The 22,763-nt window shown below is 45.8% G+C and overlaps 1 protein-coding gene across 2 annotated transcripts in view; it reads left to right on the top strand.

The window, feature by feature from the left end:
* The first annotated feature begins 224 nt into the window (after positions 1–224).
* Positions 225–22,763, top strand: part of LOC146775912 (C-C motif chemokine 22-like) — a 97,499-nt gene continuing 74,960 nt past the window's right edge. The window contains exons 1-3 of one of the 2 annotated variants that reach the window (XR_014972312.1): positions 225–386; positions 7,128–7,251; positions 10,485–10,654. Coding sequence is in view for 1 of the 2 variants with exons in the window: in XM_085639168.1 (XP_085495294.1) it covers positions 314–386; positions 7,128–7,251; positions 10,485–10,602 (315 nt within the window). In the remaining variant the exon portion in view is untranslated. Of the gene's footprint in view, positions 387–7,127; positions 7,252–10,484; positions 10,728–22,763 lie in introns of those variants that run through there. The other variant, XM_085639168.1, reaches the window with a different exon arrangement.

Here is a 22,763-nt window from a genome sequence, read left to right as displayed (position 1 = left end):
GCCCCGCCAATCTTACTGACCAAGCTACGCATTCCTTGTAATCATAAATCAGCAACGTTGTGATGCTCTGTGCATTGTACTCTGTTTTCCGTAGAAATCAGAGGTTCCGCTTCTTGAGAATTGTGTTTATTCAAACCGGAGGAATACTTCCTTCCTTAATCAGGCGGGAACGCCTACTGGGAAGTGTGCAAAGGGGGGGGGGAGCACTCTCACCCAAGGCACAATCTGATAAATACCTAAGGGCGCCCGCTAGATTTCACTCCACTTCTTTCTGAGAGTTAGAAACCGCGAAGCTGAGGAAACCTGTCTGAAGATGGCGACCAGTCTGCAGACGGCGCTCGTGCTCGCCCTTGTCCTCGCGGCCTCCGTCCTGTCAATCACGGCAGGTGAGTGCTGGGGCCTTTCAGTGTAACTTGGGCGGAAGAGCGACGGACATGCACAGCCGATGCTCTGCCCGTGTGTTGTATTGCAGCGTTTATGTAGCGCTTCATACCCCTAGTGGGACGCCTACGTGCTTTTTCGGATGGGTAGTTACACCATGGTGGAGATGGTGCTCGACAGAGCACAGTGTTTGTTGTGCTCCTATTTGTGAAACACTATGTGTCGGTGACTGAGAGGTGCCCTTATATTGTCTTGGTGGCAGCGCCTAGAAGTATGACGAAGGAGGAGGTGTGACAGGCAGGAGTGCGATTTCTAACTGTAATTGGAACTAAGACGTGCGCAGCTACACAGCACTAACCTAGACACAGGGGCATGAAGTGTTCCGTGTGTGTACCGAAAACAAAGATAACTAGGGAATACCCAGTAATCCAAGTGGCAGTAAGTGCCAGGCACACGAGCTGTGAAGTGAGTAAAATGACGCCAAAGGGGCAAGAATGTAGGTTGGTGACATGGTCCATGGCCAGGTATCTTTTTTGATGTACAAATACACCTCATGAATGAGGCGAGAAGTAGGCGAATAATTAAGGTGGCAACCTGAGCGAACACTACACAATCTCTAAAGGACTAGCCAGCTCCTACTCGGCCCGAGAAGGTTAACATTTTGAGCGAGGGTTTTTTTTGTTGCGTATTTATATAGCGCGAACTCGACCCGAAGGTATTGGAGCGCTTTACACAGTACCGTATTTAAATTACACATTCAGGCACAGGGAGATGAAGTGATTTGCCCAGAATCACTGGACGTGGACGCGACCTCGAGGCTCGAACCCTGGTTTCCTGCACCAGAGGCGGCAGCGCAGCCGACGGACCACATCCTCTTTTCACGCGCTTGCCTCTGTCAGGCTCTCCAGGGTGCAGGGTCACCATTGGGCGAGCTTTAGTCAGGCCATGTCGCTGATCCTAGCCATGCTGGCACCTGCACAAGTGAGGGTGGGAGCAGATTGCGTAGGAGGTTGTTGCCTGAGAGCACAAGAACGCATTGGCCTGGCTAGTGTTAACGTCTGCCCCCCAGCCCAGTCCAATCCTTTTGATAGACCAAGAGAGCCTGGCTCAGTCTCTTGTCAAGTTCACACACGCGAGAATCCTCTTGCCCTTCTAAAAATTCTTTTAGAAAATGCAAGGAATGGAAGCAGAGCTGCGTCATGAGCAGCCTAGGGCGGGCGAGAGAAACAGAGAGTGTCATGAAGACAGTTGGGGGAACGAGTGCATGTGTTTGTGAGAAAGGGAGAGAAGAGGAGGGAGGAGGGAGGAGAGAGAAGAGAGAGTGTGTGCGAAAATGAGAGAGAGAGAGAGGATAGGAAGAGGGACATTGGCGCTAAATTTGTAAAAACATAATAAGAATAGTAAGTGCTAGGGCCCTTGTCGAAAGGCTACTGCAGCGTGCATCACCCGTTGCCCCTGCCAACACTGCCAATGAAGGGGGGGGGGGGGGGGGGTGGATTGAGAAAAAAATTGGGGGGGTAGGGGTAATTCTTCTAGCAATAGGCAGAGTGGAGATGCAGGGGCTCTAAGGTGGGGGGGGGGGGGGGGGGCTGAAGCCCCTTGAGCCCATGGCAGTCATGTTTTTGTCCTCATCCCTAAATTTGACAGACAGCTTAATTACCTTAAAGTTCTTTACATTCGTTCTTAAGAGCCCAATCAGTGTTTTGCATGAAAGGTTAAGGACATGAATACAGACAGGGCCCGACCGAAAGGGACCCGTTTCAATGTCCGTTTTAAAGTACTCCTGGAGCTAAAGCCCTGACCCCACTCCTAATCAGGGCCTTAATAATTAAAGTCGTTTTCTGAAGTGCCGGAAGTTTGTTTTCGCTTCGGAAGAAGAAGATAAAACGCTCTACAGTTTGGCTAATCCCCTTCCTCCCAAAGTGAAAGTCGGTGTTGTCGCTGTGCTGTCACATTTAATACTGCCAGTGTAGAGCCTACAATTTAAAGGGTCTGGGACACGACCTGACACTAAACCACTGAGTTTCACTCCAAACCTGGAACACCTATAGCTTTTTAGCGCCCAAATATCTCCTTTTCAACTTTCTGAGAGACATATTTTGCTATTGGAGAGAGAGGCAGTGGAATAGAGAGCAGGTTTAATGCAAACAGACGCGGTCATCTCCACTTGAGAAGGTCGTGAAGTCCATTTTGGGGATGACTTTTAACAACTAGTGTTTTTTGGATTGTTTTGCACTGCGCGTCTACTATGGCCTTCACAGTAGACTTCTTGATTTTGTAATGCTTTCTGGAGCCATATGGACGCATATACACGTGTATGTACTCATTACCCTACAACAATTGTTTCTACGAATCAATAAATCTTGGGGGGAAAAGGCTGTCTTTTTTTGTTTGTTTTTTAAATAAAGCTCTGAAACCTGGATGTGTTCAGGTCATGTTCGAATAGCGGTGGCTATATCCCTTGTGCCAACCTTAGAAGGATGAAAGGCTGATGTGAAACTGATGTATGTTAACGTGTGTTATGTAGGTTGCATGCAGCAGGTGAACTAACTATGTAAGCTGTCCAACTGAGGTGTGTTCACAAGTTGTACTTTCTTAAATCAGAATTTGATCTGGCACCTGCAAGTTAATACTATCAGGATCTCTGCAGCAGTTGCAGAAACCCATTGAGCATTTTTATAGAGCTCTGCAGCAGGCGAATGAACCCTCTGTCATCTTATTTGGACTAGAACCTGCATATCACACCCAAATCTCTGCGGCAGGGGTATTCACAAGCTGTGCTATCTTAGACCAGAGCCTGTGACCTGCACAGCAGGTGCATACTTCCACTGATCGTTCTCACTGAGACTGAAGCCTACGAATGGAGCTGAACCCACTGATCTACAATATTGCCATTAATACTGCAGTTCATGCAGTGTTCACTGAGACTGTGAGGCCTGCGTCCAATTAATGAGCAGCCCGAGCTCAACACAGATCTGCCAGTGCCCTCATATTTTGGCCTGCAGCGCCCTCTACTGTTGCATCCGATCTTTAAAAACGCACACACCCAGCTCTGCGGTTCCAATCGCGCCCTCGCCCGCCACAACCCGTGGCATTAAGCAGCGCACTCACATTCTACATTCTGGCCCCCAGCCAGGCCCGGTTCCAGAATGTGGAATCTGGGAGGGCCATGACGAAGCATGGCCTGGAGTGGGGGCATAAACATAAATGGGGTTGTCGGAGTCTCCCAGGTGTCTGACAGCTGGCTCTAGGCATGCTGGACGCCTTGTACGGATGTGAGCTGCATACCATAACATACTGTACCCTATTAACCATACCATCCCATACCGTACACACCATACCATAACATACTATACAAACCATCCCATACCATCCCATCCAACCATACCATACCAACTGCCTGCCGGCTTCTCTCTACTGGTTTGGACTGTATATTTGTAAAGGTTTAAACCCTGGGCTTGATCTTTCCTGCTTCCTCCATCTCACCACCCGTTCTCTCTGTCTCTCCTTCCCCTCTCCCAACTTCACCCTCCTTTCTCTCCACTTCACCTTGCTGCCCTGCTCACCGTACCCTCTACTTCGTTCCACCTCACTCTCTTCACATCATTCGACTCTCTCTTCACCTCATCCACCTGTTTCCGCGCTGTGCCCGTCTTTCTCCACCTCCTCTTTACGCCTTATCCTAGTTTCTCTCTCTCCTGGCCTCGCCATCCTTTCACTGTGCACCAACTTATGCTGTATCTACCTCACCTTTCTATTTCCAAGCTTTCCTTCTCTCTCCACCACACCCTCCTATCTTCTTCTACCATCTCTCTCTTCCTCTCCCTTCTCTCTCCACCTCACCCTTCTCTCTCTTCTTCTCCCTTCTCTCCTCCTCTCTTGCTCCTCCTCTTCTCTGTCCCTCACTCTCCTCTCACCCTTCTGCCCCTCTTCTGTCTTCCTCATTCTCTCCCTCTCACCCTCCTCCTTTTTTCTCACTCTCCTCCCTTCTGCCTCCGCCTCCTCCTTATGCCTCTTCCGTCCCTCTCTCCACCTTCCCCTCTCGCTCTCTTCTCTCCTATCAGTCTAAGGCCGAGGAGCATTAGCCGTTCTATAATCAGAGCCACTGACATTATGCAACAGGGAAGTACTAAGTAGCAGGGTTGACTACATTTTGTAACCTAATGTGAGGTACTAGTATGACTTTAATACTTTTGTCATTTTTTTACACATTAACACTGTCTGGAAAAAGGTTTTACCTCATTAGTAACACATTACAACCCAAGTACAGCAGAAAGCAGCTGATAGGTGACGAGTAAACCTTTGTGAGGGGCCTTCCCGGGTGCAGCAACTTGTGACCGCATTTTTAGCAACTTTTCATCCGTTTAAGATGTTTTTTTTGTTAAAATCTGCAAATTGTGCAGCAGCTGATGGATTAGACGACAAATGTGATAAAATCCATATTACGTGTAAAACGCTGCGGCTGCAGAATTGCGTAATTCCAGTGCCCCGCACTATAATCCTTTTCTGTTCCCCCAAAATGGGGCATTTGTTCTTTAAGTTCCTTCTAATTCTATCAGTGCGCTCTGCCTCCTGCGGGAACCTCGGGAGACTTAGAGGCAGGACAGCCGCAGCATGTCGGTGCTGCTATGAAACTGTTGCCAGGGCTTTTCTTTAGATAACAGACACTTGCACTGCTCCTTTCCATGCTTTATATGTATTTTATTAGTGAAACTTGACAAGCGTTTTCATTTAAGGAGAGTCAAACTTTGCCGGCATTAATGTTTTTTTGCTTAATATAGTGCGATAAGCAGGGCCACTGGAATAATGCAATTGTGCGGCTGCAGGGTATTCCACATGAGTATGGATTTGCCACATTTGTCACATAACCCACCACCTGCTGCATAATTTGGAGATTTTAACACCCAAGATAGTTTCTAACGGATCGAAAGTTCCTAAGAAGGCAGTGACACCTGTTGCTGCGCAGTGGAAGGCCCTTCGCAAACGTTGACTAATCGCCTTTCAGGTGCGTATTGCTGAATTTTGGTGTTAAACTGGTACTAACTAAGTGTAACCTTTGCCAAGACAGTGTTAACGTATAATAATGTAAAAATAATTAAGTAAAACAGTCACAAATTGCGACACATTAAGCAGCATAATTTTCCTTTTCTTGCCACATAATTTAGTAAATCCTGCACTGTAATTTTGTTTTCCCAGGCCGCATAATTCCAGTGGTCCCGGCTATAAATTAGGAATAGCGTTACAGTAGAAAATAAAAGAAAATAAACCACCTCTCAGATCTATATCCTGCTCGTATGCACCAGGGTTAGATCGGGATAAAAAAAATGGGCCTGGGCACACCAAAAAAAAGTGGCACACATTTGCATATTGCCTTTCCACAAACCACTGCTTCAGCAAAGTTTTATGAAAAGAAAGGGGGTTGGGGGCATGTTTTATTACCTACACTTGGATTTAAAAAAATGCACAGATTAGTTCACACTGCAGAGCCACACATGAATGCAGGTGAGACCACTTCTGCTCAGGCCCCCTGCCCTGCTCAATCAGTATACATTAATGGGCCGCCTAGCGAGAGAAAGGGAGTGATACCTCTGCCCACCTGCCTATAGAAAGGCCACTGAGGCACCCACTGGGCCTCTGGCGGACACATCCCTGCAGCACAGTCACATCCTGGCCTGCAGCATCCCATGACATGCCAGTACTGATACTCCACACACATCCCTCCAGCACACACACAGTCTGTCCCATCCCGACTTGCAGCATCCCCACTGTCCCATCACGTCCTTGAACCCACTCACAGTGACACGCACATTGTGTCCTGCTTCACCCCTCCTATCCCAGCCAACGCGCCTCATGGGATCTTGTGTATCTATTAATATTGCCTATATGCTGATCTTCGACTGATGACTTTTCTCGTGTGTTGATTAATAAATATAAAATAAACTCATTTGTGTAACTGATTTTCTGTTGCCTTACACTAATTAAGGAAACTTTGCAATCAGAGCGCAGTACACATGCGCTACTAGAACCAATATCGCTAAACTGGAGACACGAAATGAGGTTGAGAAACTCAAGGCAAAAAGGCCTGGACGTGTTCATGTCTCGATGGCCACTTAGAATGGCGGCCCCACAGGCTTAGGAGAGACCTGGGCCGAGGGTGAGGCTCCCATCAGGATCCTGGCTCATCTTAAACTCTTTTCAACGAGGCGTGGCTTCCATGTTGAACCTCTCTCGACCCTTGCTGGCCATTGAACCACTTTAGGATGAGATTCTGAAAGTCCCACTTGCAAACCTGCGAAAAATTTTATCATATCCGCGAAATTCGCAAAATTCCCGATTTTCGCGTTGCGCGGTTTCTTGACATTATCCAATCTTGCATAGTGTGTTTTTACCCGAGTGTGCACCTTGCCTCCCTCATACAGAGACATTTTCTTACTCCGGCCAGTCTCCTACTAGTATCTCACGAGACTTTCTTATGCTAGGTGCGCACTCGGTTAAAGGAAGTGACTTGAGAACTGGCAGACAATTTCGCGGAATTTTTTGTGGCATTCTGCAACCTTTCATGAGAAAGAATTATGCAATTTCAGCCGGCCCTATACATTACTTGTATTTGTGTAGTAAGGTATCATAAAATTAACGTTTGCCGTGTTTAGCATCCTCCACTCAGCACCACGCGAGATGTGTACCGAAGGGACCTTCCCATTGCGCCTCAACTGATTGTTCTTCTTTGCGCTTTTCATATTCTACAGCTATACCAAGCGTGGAAGCAGGCAACTCAATCTGCTGCGACAACTATGCGCCCAAACCGATTCACCGCAAACATCTGAAGAGGTTCCACCACACCTCGAATGACTGCAGGTTACCGGCTGTAATGTAAGTATTTTTGTCCTCGTTTCCAAGCACCTGTAACACAATGCCACACTTCTACAGACATACATCTTGAGTTCTGAAAGCCTTCTATGCATATAGGTGTACAACCCCTTAGGGTACTCACAGAAGAGGAAAACAAGGATTGGCTCTGGCCCAGCTGGATGTTTGGCACTCTCCAAAACGAAGAAATATTGGGGTACACTTATTTTTGTACGTCAAGGTGTAGCACAGTCATAGAATGAGCCCTCCGGCATAGTGATACAGTGAAAGTTCTAACAGTGAACCATGCTTCTGCCTGTAGCTGTTGCCTAGCCATTGATGGGGAATTGTTTAACCATGCTTCTTACTGTAGCTGTAGCCTAGCCTTTGATAGTTGTGCTGTTGAATTATGCATTTGCCTGTAGCTGTTGCCTAGCCATTGATGGTGAGTTGTTTAACCATGCTTCTTACTGTAGCCTAGCCTTTGACAGTTGTGCTGTTGAATTATGCATCTGCCTGTAGCTGTTGCCTAGCTAGTGATGGTGAGTTGTTTAACCATACTTCTTACTGTAGCTGCAGCCAAGCCTTTGATAGTTGTGCTGTTGGATTATGCATCTGCCTGTAGCTTAGCTATTGATAGTGAGTTGTTTAACCATGCTTCTTACTGTAGCTGTAGCCTAGCCTTTGCTAGTTGTGCTGTTGAATTATGCATCTGCCTGTAGCTGTTGCCTAGCTATTGAAGGCCGATTGGTTGAATTATGCTTCTGGCTGTAGCTCTTATCAGCCATTCATGGTTGTGTTGTTAAACCATGCTTCTGCCTGTAGCTTTTGCCTAGCTATAGATGGATGTGTTGTCGACCACTGGCGTTAGTGCTTTCACTTGCTACAATTGGCAGTTTGGCAGTATTGCTGGCAAGAATTACCCTTGGCACTGACATTGACTGAGCATGTTGGTGACCAGGTCAGATTAATGACCACAACTGAGAATGTCATTAAATAAGACTGTCAATCTTGCTGCTTATGGCTGGAGGTGTTACAGACTATGACAGGTAAACTTGGTAACCATGGTAACAATGCCAGGGATAGATGATGAACATAGTTGACAGTGTAGTTCCTCGTTGTTATTATCTGTACTGTAGTCGTTATCTGGCGTTCTTGGCACTGATTAGAAGTAGGCTTGGTCATGCCTGTCTCTTGATGGTAGAGTTGTTGACCTCAGTTCCAGGTTTGTTGGCCATATCCTAGGTGACACTGTGAATGCTAATGGCTCGTGGTGTTGTTGAGCACAATTGGCAGGGTTATTGATTATTGAGGACTGTCGTAGACCATAGTTGGTAGAGTTCTTTGTTTGGTTTTGAGTGCGTTTGTCCAGGAGATTAGATTCAGTTACGAGTGCTGGTGACCACGATTGGAAAGGATGCTTGTCGTGGCAGTCATTTTGTTAATCATGGTTGATAAAACTGGAAAGTGTGACTGGTTTTGTTGCTGATCAGATGTACTATAAGGGATTGTGTTGCTGACCATGGTTTAAACAGTTGATGCCAGTCGCTGGTAATGTTGTCCAATCTATTTTACAAGGTCCTGGGGTCGTTTTGTAAGCATTATTCAGCATGATCAGCAGGGGGAGGGGCTTGGTTTGGATATAGTGTTGTATTAGAAGTGTTGCTGACACAGTGTTGGACGTTCGCTGGGGCTGTCTTCCAGGGTCTAAGTGAATCCCATTGCTTCCCTCTACGATTAGCGGCGTTGTTCGGTTCTCAGGGGTTGGCTGCAGAGCATGTTCGTCCAATAGAGGCTTTCGCCCAGAAACATGTATTGATCAATGTGATGAAGGCGCTCAGAACGATTTCTTACTTTCCACTTAGCAAGAATAAGCTGTCTCTGCTGTGTTGCACTAACTGGAGAAAAGTGCCCTTTGGATGGGATAGGAGTGAAACCTGGAAAGAAATCTGCACGAGGCAGAGGCTGTGAACGTAAACTGAAGCTATAGCCAGCGAGCAGGCTTCAGACCCCAACAGAATTAGGACCAAAACATGATTTATATCAGAGATATTCCCCCGAGAATTGTGTTTATCTGGAGTTGAAACAGTTGGTCGCACATGGTGACCAAGAGAACTATTGGTTGTAAACATCTGGAATTAATGGCTCATCAATTTCATTCAATACGTTTAGATTATGATAATGCGCCTACATAATCCAAATGTACTCCACTTCAATCGAAAGAGACGTGTCACATCATATGAGCAGCTTTTAGGGCATCGCGGCTATACGACTTGGCGTACACAGAGTGCTCGCGAGACTGTGGCTCTGATGATGCCAGTGACCCATAATGAGTATCACGGCTTGGGTTCTGTGACCTGAAGGATCATCTTGCCTCAGATCCTATTCCTGAACTCTTTATAGTCAAAGGGACTTTGATGGCCTCAGGTTGTGCACACACGCCTAGCAAGGTCATGCCAAGGGGGTTTTGTGACAGAGTATCGAGCATAAGACTCTTGGGTTACAAAAATATTTCTCACAATATTGACTCCCAAAATATCACGAAGGTAAGTAAATATAGTATCAATTTACTTGCAATGGTGAAGAACCACACCACGATGTATATGGCGGACAGCACTGGTGACTGTCCTTGCCTATGTTGCGTAATTATGCCAAATGTAATTAGTCAGCACTAATTACTATTATGCGCATGAATGATCCTAGTTTTTACGAACTGTTTTTCAGTGGTTTTTGAAGATGACATGGAGAAGATGAACAATTTCACTTACCATGTGACACAATGTAGAGCGCACTGTCCAGCCGTGATCTTGCTGTAGTTAAGGTGTGTCATTGGTAGCGTTGTACTCTAGCTGGCAGGATTGCAGACCGCGGCTGGTACTTTTGCAGACTGCGGCTGGTCTTATCATGAATCATGTTGGCTCTGATGAGAGCTACGGTGACCGTATTCTTGAAAATGGTTGGTATGAGTTTTTGGTAAGTTTTGATGAACATCACTGGAAACATTGATGCTCATGGTTGACCAGGCCGCCGAAGGTGGTTGGCAGTCATGATGGTGGGCAAGGTTTTTGGCACTGGCTTGAAGTGTTCTTACGTTTGGCTCTAAGCAACGTTCAACAGATTCAACATGTATTGGCTTTGCACACAGCCACAGACCTTAGAATCACCTATCACTGCACCACTGTAACAGATCACGGTTTTACAATTTAATTGACGCATGTTTTTTGGCTAACCTAATTCTGTACATATTTAATTTTCAGATTTGTGACCATTAAAGGCATTGACGTGTGTACAAATCCTAATGAAAACTGGGTGAAAGCCGCAATGAAGAAGTTAGGAAAAGAAAAGAAGATCCGAACAACTCCTAAATACAGATAACTTCTACAGCATTAATGGCTGCCCATGTGACTGAGCACTCTGACTGGAAAATGTATGTAATATATGTACAAATCATCCATTTTAGAATATATTTTTTTATTAAACGCTCCACTTGTTTTTGGTAATCAGTTGTTTTTGTGTTTATTAGCACTTTATTTGAAAGACTAGTCTGAAAAACAAGAAGAAGACAATCTAACCGCCCTTGTCCATGCTTGCTTGCTAGGTCTTGTAACCTCCAGTGCCCTCCAGGCAGTGTTGCTGCCAGTTCTGTTACTGTGTGCCGGGTCCAGGTTGGGAGAAATAAGTCAGAGAGAGAGAGAAAAAAGGGTCTAATGGGTGAAAAGAGGGATGAAGAAGGCAAAAAATGAAGAGAGGAAAAAAGAAATAAAGGGGAAATGTGAAAGACTGATTTCATCTCTGATTGTTTATCCACGATATGAAAGGCAGAAGTCTTAACTCCACTGAAACAAACAAGGCAGTGTTATGACATTCCACGCTCCCAAGCTTGTGAGGGTCGAAACCACTTTAATGTCTTATCCAGCCCTAGCAGAAGATCTAGACCAGATAAATGTCACCAGGGTGATCTGTCCCTTTGTAAACTCACCAAGGATCTTGCTTTTCTGTTACCCTGTCTCAGCATGAAGGTTCTCTTTTTAGAAAGGTGCAAAGAACAGCCATGCGCATAATACAATCAACTGCAGTTATCCTTGAAGGGGCAAGGAGCACCTTGCTTGATCAGGTCGAAGTGGGATCAGGGAAAGAAGGAGTGAAGTGCAGATATATTGCAAAAGCATAGAAAATAATACAGAGAGGTGGGTGCCCACAGCTGTTGTTTAAATGAAGGATGGAGATCAACCAGGATTGCGAGATGATCTGAAAAGAAGATCCACAGATGCGTGATCTGCACGAGGATCACCCTTCTACCCCTGTGCTTCCTCCCCAAGGAAGCACTGCTTCAGAATGTCATTCACATGGTCTTCTTCGGTCTCTTCCCAAACAACTAACCAACTCCTCCTCCTCAGAGGGATTATCCTGCATACACCACACAGCTCTCATGCATAGAAATCCAAGGCTCGTCTTTCAGTTCCTTTCAACATTTCCTAATGTGTCACGGGGTCACCCTCATTCTTCATCTGTGCGTTGGTCAATCACTTCCCACATAAAACCATTCCTCCTTCTCAGAGCACTATCTGTACCTCGCCCATCACCTCCTCGGTCCCTTGAGTTTCACCTACATACTAGACGACTTTCGAGTCTGCGCTGGTGACAGAGCCAACGCCTACACTCAACGCATCAGGCAGGGCACAGGCAACGTAAACTTCCATGAACTAGGAGGCAACAGACTCTTTCCAGGTTTACATTATTCATATCATGTTCTCTTTCATCCCCGTCATCCAGATGACAGGCCTTCTCCTGTGCTGCAGCAACAAATGATGAATGGAATGCTGAGTAAATCTACTTTCACCCCAGGTCTGGGTTAAATCCATCGTTTTTTGCTTCCCATGTCACCCCGGTTTGGATCCAGCCATATGCAAATCAGTCTTGATCCTGTGCCCAATGGGAACAGTCCAGCCTGAACTGGCTAGCCGGGTCCTCACTGGACTGGAAACAAGCATCCTGGGACCGGTTTCAGGGGTTTTACCCCACATCAGCCAGGCTAGCTTGAATCCAGTGGCATAGCGAGCAAGGGACCCATGTATGGGCATACCCGGGCCACTTAGGGCAAAAAGTGCTGCAGCAACAAATGACAGACTTCTGCTGGTCCGACCATGCATGGTCACTCTTCTCATTGACATTGGGCTCAGGCCGACAACCAAGCCGCCCTCTGATAGAGCAGAAGTTCAAAGAAGAAACCCGTCTGAAATTAATTAATCCTCATTTATTCGAACACTGCAGTCTACTGAAGACCGTGAATGTTTCCCTTCTGCAATCCTGGCTCCTTTTGAAAAGAAGGTAAAAAAATAGACCAGCCCAAAACGTGCCGCCAGATAACCAAATGTAAACACCTCAACAGGAAGAACATGTGATTCACAGATGGAGTTCACCAATTGAGCAAAGGGGAAGATCTCTTTTAAAGCATTAGTCCAAAGCGTCAAAGTACGGCTTTACTGTATTCTGACAGTTTCGAAGAATCTAAGCTCCTACAACTTTATTTAAATAACCAGTAATTAAATTTTTAAGCAAAATGTCAAGGCCTGCTTGGCTTTTGACACTGACTTTCTGCACATAATGCGTTTCCTTTCCGCACATTGCAACCATTTTTAACTTCAGGCTCTGACTCGCGTTGGGAAGGGCACTCTGTTACCTTTGCCAGGTAGTATCCTTTCCACTGTACTCAAAATTAGGGTTCCTAAACCTCACAGTGAGAAAGTAGTGCCTAGGTGTGGGGGCTGCAGTGACACCGTCGCAAAAAGGACTGAATCTCGCAAACACGGAACTGAACAAGGAAGATTTTATTTCACAAATTCCCAATGACCTTAAATCTGCAGAGTTCAGAAAACCTGTCTCATGATGGCGACTTCCTTGACAGCCCTTGTCCTGGGGAGCTCCGGCCTGTCAATCAGCGCATGTGAGTGACAGGTCCTCCTAGGATGGCTTGAGTGTCCTTTGAGACTTTGATGGGAGAGAAAGAAAAGGCGAGCGATGAAGGGATGGAATGAACAATGGCTAGAGACTGAGGACAGGGCTGGGAAATAATGCAACCTCTGAATATTATAGGCAAAATAACGTGTATGGAAATATGGCGGACAAAATCTCAAAACTGATATATTGAAAGGTAAGCAGTGTTAGATTTCTATATTGAACTCCACATATATGTACATTGACGAACACCTCCGCCCAAGTTGGTGATTAAAAAGCTCTACTGGAATCTAGTTCAGCAGGAAACACTTTCTAGTAGTTCTGTGGGCTCACTTACTGAGCGCTTTTTGTCCTTTAAGTGGTCATGGCGCTTCGAACCCTTTTTGGATTACATCGAGCAGCCCTTAGACCGATCTCTTTACCTGAAGGTTAGACTCGGGATCCTCTCAGTAAATGCTTACATCTCGGGGTGGAAAAATAATGTCGGCAAAAGGAGCTCATGTCCTGGCTGTGCAGCCCCTACTGAGTCAGTGGCACATTTCTTCTTTGCTTGCCCGGCATATAGGGTTGCTAGGAGGATTTGGCTAAAACCACTATGCAAGAATATGGGTGTTAGATGCCATGCATCGGCTTTGCGGATACTTACCACCGATACCTCTTCAATTACCATGGTTTGTGGAGTCGCAAAATTTTTGGGCAATGCTTGGCGCTCCCGCATGAGGTGTTACAAAACCCATTCTGAATCATTTATTAGTTCTGAAGCACTTGTTAGTTAAGAGTACTTGGTTAGGATGCTCATCATCCTGACTTGTGACTGTGCTTACTTTTAATGGTCTAATGCCAACTGTGTTTTATGAACCCTTGTTTTGAATTTTTAATTGTATTATGTTATTAATTGCTCTTTTATGATGAATTTCATCGAATAAAGAATCTGTATAACATTGACGATATATATAGATTATTGAGTTAGGACTAGTAAATATATACTTACTTTAAATTTACTTGCCTTTCAATATTTTGTTCACAATATTCTAATAGCACCATATTTTGGGTGTTTGATTATCAGAAGTATAATTCTGGAAAAATGGAAATGAAGAGGTGTACACAATGAGGTTGTGTCGGAAGAGAGGTGGTAAAGATAGAACAGGGAGAGACCAGAGCACAGAGCAATATATTGAAGTAAACTTCAGTTGCGAAAGCAAGAGCGTACCCAGAAAAAGAAATGACCCCTCACTTTGAACATTTGAAGCAGCACTGAGTGAGACAAGCAAGTCCAGCTCCCATTCGGGGTTTGTGCGGCTGAGGGGAATTTAAAAAAAAAAAATCAATGTGGCCAAACGCTGCATTTTACACCTTAGTTCTCAAAGAATTAGGCCAAAACGATAGAGGCTTACTGGAAATTTTTGTATCTGCCCTCATCAAATAATCAAATTTATTAAGGTCTGACTACAGTGGCAGACCTTCCCCAGAGATGTTTAAGGGTTGACTACTTCCTGCCAGCTGTCTGCCCATCTATCCTTCTCCCCATCCATCGCTCCCTTTTTTGGTGCTGTTATTCTCATTTGTTTCCCACCCCTGCAACTCCACCACAACTACCTCCCACAGTAGCATACACAACAATCTCAATGTTTTGTGTTACAAAGATCTCCTCAGTGGCACCCACTAAGCAATCTGCTAAAGAAGGGAGTTCATGGCCTAGAACCATTGTAAATGTAATGTTATGAACATACAGACCATTGCACGAGAGGGCATTAAGCTATAGGTAGTCCTTCTGTCCGAAGTTCCTGATTGAGAGACAGAGTGTGGCAGTAGCTGAAAGAGTTCTGAAGGCGCATCTATATGTAGTGGCGTAGCAAGGGTGCCATAGGCATTAATGCATCCATCACGCCAAAGGTCATGGAAAAATGCTTTCATATAGTCCATTCACTGCCAAACACTCGGGGTAGCATTGCAACCCATGGTTTTCCGTCAAGGCCAACATTCTGCAAATCAATACAGACCCGTTGCCTAATGGAAACAGCCCATCTCAAACAGCCAGGCAAGACTCCCTCCAGAAGGGAACAGATGCAAAGTCACACCGGTTTGGCTCCGTCAGTGAGATATACTTGGACACCATGGCACAGTGAGCAAGTGAATTGCGTCAAGTCATACCCATGGCCATGGCCATTTAGGGTGCTACATCAATCACACAAAAGGCGCTGAGAGTAACGCTTGCAAATAGTCTAACCACTGGCAATCTCTTGGGGCAGCATTCCAACCCATCCTTATGGGTCAAATACAAAACAAAGGCCTCCACGTAGTGGTGTAGCAAGGGTGCCATAGGCGCTAATGCTAGCAGGGAAAATGCACCCCCCCATCATCTGGTTTGAAAAATGTAATCAGGGCGCCCTGGGCCTCACTGCTACTGCTACTGCACCTGCTGCACTTTTGCTATCCAAGCCTGCTTCTATACGGTCTGCCGTTCCCTACTGAATGCCTAGTCAGTCCCTGGCTTAACCAAGCTAGCTAATCGCCAGCCCTGCTGCACTTTGGTGCTTTGTAACTTATTTGTTGTCTTTCCTTATTTCTCTTGCATATCCCATCCCAGTTGTTAGATGTTCTGAATTTGCAGGTTTCTTTGTCAATTGCTCCTGGCATTTTATACTTTACAAACAGCTACTCTCTGCCCTAGGCAGGAACCATTGAATGCTTTGAGACTACACAAGCAACCGAATTACACACATTTGTGCATTTCACTGTGTGTTTCAAAGAGGAAGGGATAACTCTTTCACCATTCTATTTTGCAGTGACCTCGGTCGTCTCCAGAGGAGCGGGGAGATATCCTAAGGCTGAGGCAAAATGTGGACTGGGCTCCTAGCAGTTTAAATTATAGTTTATTGTTGATTCATTAAACCAAACAATGAAGCAAAAATCACTCACATATGAAAATACATCAGCAGCATAAAGTAACCAATAATACAAAATATATACCCTACTAATATCGAAATATTTAAATCCTATTCTCTACATATGAGAACTTATAATTGGTTAAAGCAGTAATTCCAAATGCTATATATCTATTTTTATTTCCAGTTTTTAACTTTTGTTGAGGCCGAAAATGGCCTGGGTACCATGCAAATAAGCGTCAGGCTGAGCAGAAGTACTAAATTGGCGGTTCTTTCAGTAGCTGATATCCTACGCAGATCGGTAGACAAGGGCGGCGAGGGTTTCTTGGCTCTCCTCTCAGCCTCCTTCAACAGCATTCATCACTCCATTCTGATACAAAAACTTGCAGACATGGCCATATGAGGCACTGTCTTAAAATGGATCTCCGCCTTCCTAGAGGAAAGATCCCAATCAATTATGACGCAACAGGTCGTCTCGAAAAAAAAACGGTTGTTGGATCTATACTCTCCTCACTTTTGTTTAATTCATAAGGTTGCCACCATGCTCATTTGCTGCTGGAGTTTAATACTAACATTTTAAAACTGATAATACACAGATAATGTTAATATTATCTCCCAATTTGGCTGAAGCTGCAACAGATATTGACCAGGTTCTTACGCTTATCCAGGACTGGATGACTAACAATTTCTTAATATTAAATCCATCGAAAATTGAAATATTGTAGATGAAGTCACCGTGAGCGCTCACGCTGCTCGGCTGCTTACGCTAGACACGTGGATGATCGGCTAGCCGCCCTGCGTCCCGCGATGCGATGCCAGCTCTCAGAGCACAGAGAACGCTGAGGCTGCCACCGAGAGGTTGTGAATCACGGCATCTGCAGCGCGGACTTGGTATTACTAACGAGGGAAGAATCAAGGCCACTTTTTTCATATTTACCTGCATATCGGATTCCCTGCCTTTGCCTCTGCCTCTGCTAAATCGGTGCCTTAGTGCGGCCGTGATCCGGACCTTGCCGCTCACAGCACCTCTGGCTTCAGCTTTCAGCAAAATTTACAACTTTGACATGAGCGCCCGGGGGGCCAGGAAAGGCGGCAAAACCAAGACAGCAGAGGTTAGTGGCAACAAAAAACTGTTGGGCAGAGCTGGGGGGGGCGGGCCGCCTAAAGATTTAAAGGATGTAAAAGATACAAAAGACACCAAAGACTTAACATCTATGCAGCCCCCCCTAGCTAAATTGTTTTTGGGAACCAGAACTCAACCCACAGGCGCTATTGCTAATGTTAAGACCCTTGCGCCCCCCACCGAGAGTACCACTACGGCCTCACCAACCATGCTGAATGCACTAGCACCTATACCTGGTCCGCTACAAGAGGCTTGTTTAGCGGTTAACCTAGAGACAGTCCTGGCAGAAACCAAATCTAGGGAAATGCCATGCACTGATGCCGGCATCGGCACTGGCACCTATGGCACCCATGGCACCCTTGCGGAGCTCCTAGATCCGGCTATAAACTTAGGTATCTCTCTCTGCTTACCTCCTATCAATCCCCCGAAAGGGGCAACCATACAACAAACCCCACCAACTCCGACCTTCATAGCCCAGGAGCTTAGCAGTGGTCTTAATGCTGTGAGCCCTGGTACCCATTCCACAGCGCCTGAAATTCAGATGTCGGGTACAGCCAACTTTATACAGCACTTAGAGGCTCCCCCTGGCGCACAAGCTCCCTGGACCCCGGAAGCAGGACCCGACCATTTCTACTCCGTCTCCGATAGTACACCCACCTCTTCGGGCGAGGGCGAGGGCGGGTCCAACACAAGTGAAGGGGACAGCGAGGCCTCAAAACAGGACACTGGCACGGTCCAGCGATCAAAGAAACCCAGTAGTAAGAACAAGCGGCGTAGCCAGCTGAAATGGGACTACTCAGACTCTCAAATGTCCTATCCTTTGGACGAAAATGACTCCAGTACAACTCAGTGGGGATCCATTAAAAATCCGCCTGCAGACCTAGCGGAACCATCCCTCGCCTCTATCCTTGCTTCCATTAAAGAGTTTCAGGAGGAGGTCCGGGCCGACAACCGTGCGGCCAAAAGTGCTTCTAAGAAACTTCAGGGAAGCATAAGAAGGCTGAACAAAACCTGCACTGATATTAGCGACCGCGTTTCCATGGTGGAAGCGCGCACCGAGCATTTAGAAGCCGAAGCCGGGACAGTCAAGCAAAAGAGCGAATCCAACACTGCCTGCCTGGTAGACCTTATGGCGAAGATGGAGGACCAGGAAAATCGCCAGCGCAGGAACAATCTTCGCCTGCTTGGTATTCCGGAGGGGAAGGAAGGGGATGACCCCAGACGCTTCATTGTGAAACTTTTGCAGGACTCCTTCCCTGACCAACAGGGTTGGGACTGGGATCACGAGGTGCAGAGGGCGCACCGTTTTCCTTTCAACCAGAGACAGCAACATGGCCGCGGTAACACCACAGGGGGACAGCCCAGGGTATTCCTGGTTTATTTTGGCAACTTTCTTCTTAGACAGCTAATCTACGATCAGGCCCGCCCCAACTCTAAGAAAGGGGCCAATGGTATACTATTCTTCGCTAAACCTGACTTCTGCCATCAGACAGTCGAGCGGAGATGGCGCCTGAGACAATTGATCTCTCCGTTCCAGCAACTGGGGGCCGAAGTATATTTAATGAATCCTGCCAGACTTAAAGTAATTTTCAACGGGGGGACCAAAGTCTTTCTATCTGAAGTAAAAGCTGGTGAATATTTGAACGAGCTGAAATCTAGAAAGGGTCTTTAGATGAAAAGCTCAATCTCTTGCCCCTGTTATCTTCTCTGTATTCCTACTCTCGTTCTACAGCTTCCATAAATTTGCAAGCTTCCAGGGGCCGTGACCATGGCAGCATGACAGCAGTTTCAAGTGTATCTTAAAACTAATATAGTCGGCAGCCCTTTTTTTTGGGGCTTTTTTTCTTTTTTTTGATTGCTGACTCCGCTGTTTGTTTAGTCTTTTCTTAGGGAGAAGAGGAAAAGAGAGAAAAGAGAAAAGGAGAGAGGGAAGAGGGGAGAGAAGAAAAAAAGGGGGCCACTAGCCGAATGAAAGCTTTATTTAGTTTTTAGGCGTGGCTGACAGCCGGGCCTCATGACTGACTTTCATCATTCAGGTCATTCCTGATTGCTCAGAAGAAGGGGGGGTGGGCAGGGCGGGGGGGGGGGGATGGGGACGGGCACCAGTAATGGCACAGAATCAAGGGCACTTTTTGGCGCGTATACATTTTTGTATTCACTTTTTAAGATATTGGGAGAGGAGAAATGTTTTTTTTCCAACACCTAGATGGCTAAGACAGATTCACTTAGGCTTGTCTCTGCTAATATTTGCGGCTTGAATGATGCTTCTAAAAGGCAAAATGTTGCTCAAGGTCTACGATCTCTAGGGGGCAATATAATCTGCCTTCAGGAGACCCACATAGAGTGTTCACAGAAGCACCTATTAGATACACTAGGCTTTAAAGTCGTGGGGGCCACTACGCAGGGCGCCAAGACAAAAGGGGTAGGAATTTTGGCAGATAGAAGACTATCTCTTACTAATCCCCGGGTTAAAGCAGATCCACTCGGCCGATGGGTAATAACTGAATGCCACCTTTTCTCTAACCCTCCTTTTACCCTCTGCTCTCTGTATGGCAGCAATGTCGACGACCCAGGGATTATTAATATAGTTTCAGGGGAGCTGGCCCATTGGCCCACTCCCATTATCCTATGTGGCGACCTTAATATACATTTGCCCCCCGACTGGAAAATTAATAAATGGAGATACAAAGGCAGAAAACCCCGAGTATTTCAAGCACTAGTGAACCTCATTCAGATCCACGGGCTAAGCGACATTTGGGCCAGTTTAAATCCTTCACAACCTGGTTACACATTTTTTTCGGCTCCACACAACACTCTTTTTAGATTAGACTACTTTTTTGTCTCATCTTCACTTCTTAACAATTGTACCATAGACAATGCACCCCGCTTTATGTCAGATCATAACCCTCTTATAGTAAACATCAATGGATTAGGGAAGTGGAAGGAGGCACCTAGATGGAGTTTTGAGAAAGCCCTTCTACAAAACGCAGACTACAGGGTACATATGCAAGGTTGGATCCAGGAATTCCTAGAAATAAACATCGGAACCGCCTCAACAACGACTGTCTGGGACACACTAAAGGCGGGGGTTAGGGGCGAAACCTTGAGGTTCTCAATAAGGAAAAACAGGAAGGAGAAGCTGGTAATCAATGCTATTCAGGAGAAATTAAGGAGAGCAGAAACAAACTTGGTCCTATTGGTTAAGGCAGGACAAGATATTGAAAATGCCCAAAAAGAGGTAGTCCTTACTAAAGCAGAAATAGGAGCTGTATTTGCGGAAAAAACCGCAGCCAAGTGGGCAGCACAGCGGGAAAAGAATTACGAGTGCAGTGATTGCATTGGGCACCACTTAGCCGTCAAAACCAGGCAACAAACCACAAGCAGTGAAATACATGCAATCAAACTAATTACAGGGAATGAGACCAATGATCCTAATTTAATACAGAAGGGATTTCAGGAATTCTACTCCAAGCTATACACTGAGGAGAACCGCAGTGCAGCTGGCCTACTCGAAAGCGAGATAGCCAGTTATCTAAGCGAGATAGATCTCAGACAGCTTACCTCTGATAACGCCGAGCTACTAGAACTCATTCCAACTTGGGATGAAATTATGGAAGCTTTATCTAGTTTACCAGACGGGAAAGCCGCAGGAATGGATGGTATTCCTGTAGAGTTCTATAAGATCTTCGCCCCCCAAATTAAATCTATTTTCACCAACGTGGTAACATCTATCTTTAATGGGGCTTCCCCTCCTGCTTCCTGGTCCAATGCTAGAATCTCTATATTCCTCAAAAAGGGTAAGTCCCCACTAGAGATGAGCTCATACAGACCCATCACTCTCATCAACTGCGACTCTAAAGTCTTCTCTAAAGTACTGGCATCCAGAATATCCTCTGTGATCGAGTCCTTAGTTTCAGAATGGCAACATGGTTTTATTCCCAAAAAAGGCACCACGGAACATGTCAGGCGGGCCATCACCCTGTTTGACGCAGCACAGGCCGCAGGAGACCCGATGTCTTTAACACTACTAGATGCTGAAAAAGCATTTGATCGGGTCTCCTGGCGATTTCTGTGGGCTGTCATGGGCAGGATGGGTTTTGGGACTAGACTCACGCAGGCGGTACAGGCTCTATATATACAACCAACGGCTTGTGTCTCCATTAATGGGCGACTTACTGATCAATTTAACATCTCACGGGGTACCAGACAGGGCTGTCCTTGCTCCCCGCTGTTATTTGCCCTTTACCTAGACCCATTCATCAAGCAAATTGAAAGGAATCCCGCCATCTTAGCAATCAGCACCCAGGGCACCAACACCAAAATTATGGCTTATGCGGACGACCTGGCCATAACTTCCCCTGACCCCGAGAACGCCATAACCGCATTGGAGCTAGAGGCACAAAAATTTGGGAGAATTTCAGGCTATGCCTTGAACAAAAATAAGACCCAGATAATTGTAAACAAGGAAATCACCTGGATTGATGCCAGAGTTGTGTCAAAAGCTAAATATCTGGGGGTTTTCATATCTGCCAATATTGATGAAATCATAACAGATAACTTAGCTCCTCTTGCTGCAGATACCAAGAAGGCCCTTAAACAGATTGATAATCTACATCTGACCCTCGTTGGTAGATGTAACGTGATTAAGATGACATATTTTCCCAAACTTCTTTATTTCTTTCGTACCGTACCCCTGGAATTCAGTAAAGCCAATCTGCAGAAATTCCAGCAAATTTTCACGCAGTTTATCTGGGGCTACTCACAACCCAGGAGGGCTTTAAGGCTATTATCCCTTCCTAGAGAGCGGGGTGGGTGGGCCTTCCCTAACATTATGCTTTACTACTGGGCCGCAGTTATGCAATATAGCTCTGAGCTGGTGAGGGAACCCCCCCTCGCACCCACACTTGGCCCTTCCTCGCCATTTCAACTTCTACTCGGTGAAGACCACTGGGGCTGCCTCCTCCGAGAGACCTCTTTCGGATATTACAAACGTGTGAGATTCAAGACCCTAATGAACTCATATAAGGTCTTTCGTAATATCCGTAGAATATTCGGGTTGGGAAGATTCAACTATTATTCTCCCATCATGACAAATTGTAATCTTCCCGCTATTTTTGGTAGGTCCTACTTCTCAGATTGGCACAGGGCTGGCATCACGAAATTGGGGGATCTCATTACTAGCGAGGGAGTCCAATCATTTGCAAACCTACAACTTAAATACAGTCTGGAAAATCAAGACTTTTTCAAATATCTATCTATATCCAACTTTCTTTCCAGAAAGGCTGGGGGCAATGCTGGATTCACGGAAGTAGAACTTATCAACAAACTACGTGACACCACGGCCCCTCGAATAGGTCTTTTGTACAACATATTAAATAGACAAACCCCAGACGACCTACAAAAGGTAGCCGAAAAATGGCACACCAAACTCGAATCTTCACCTAGTATATTTTTTAATTCAATAGCATTGTCTCAAAATATTTTGCTTTCAGCCAAACTACAGGCACAACATTTTAAAACTATTTTTTCTTTGTATATTACCCCCAATAAGATCGCCAAGTGGGGAGCTGGCA

Source organism: Triturus cristatus, chromosome 12 (assembly GCF_964204655.1).
Source record: "Triturus cristatus chromosome 12, aTriCri1.1, whole genome shotgun sequence".
In the NCBI taxonomy this organism is placed as follows: Eukaryota; Metazoa; Chordata; class Amphibia; order Caudata; family Salamandridae; genus Triturus; species Triturus cristatus.
The sequence above is the reverse complement of the archived record's forward strand: the minus strand, read 5'-3'. Positions and strand labels throughout refer to the sequence as shown.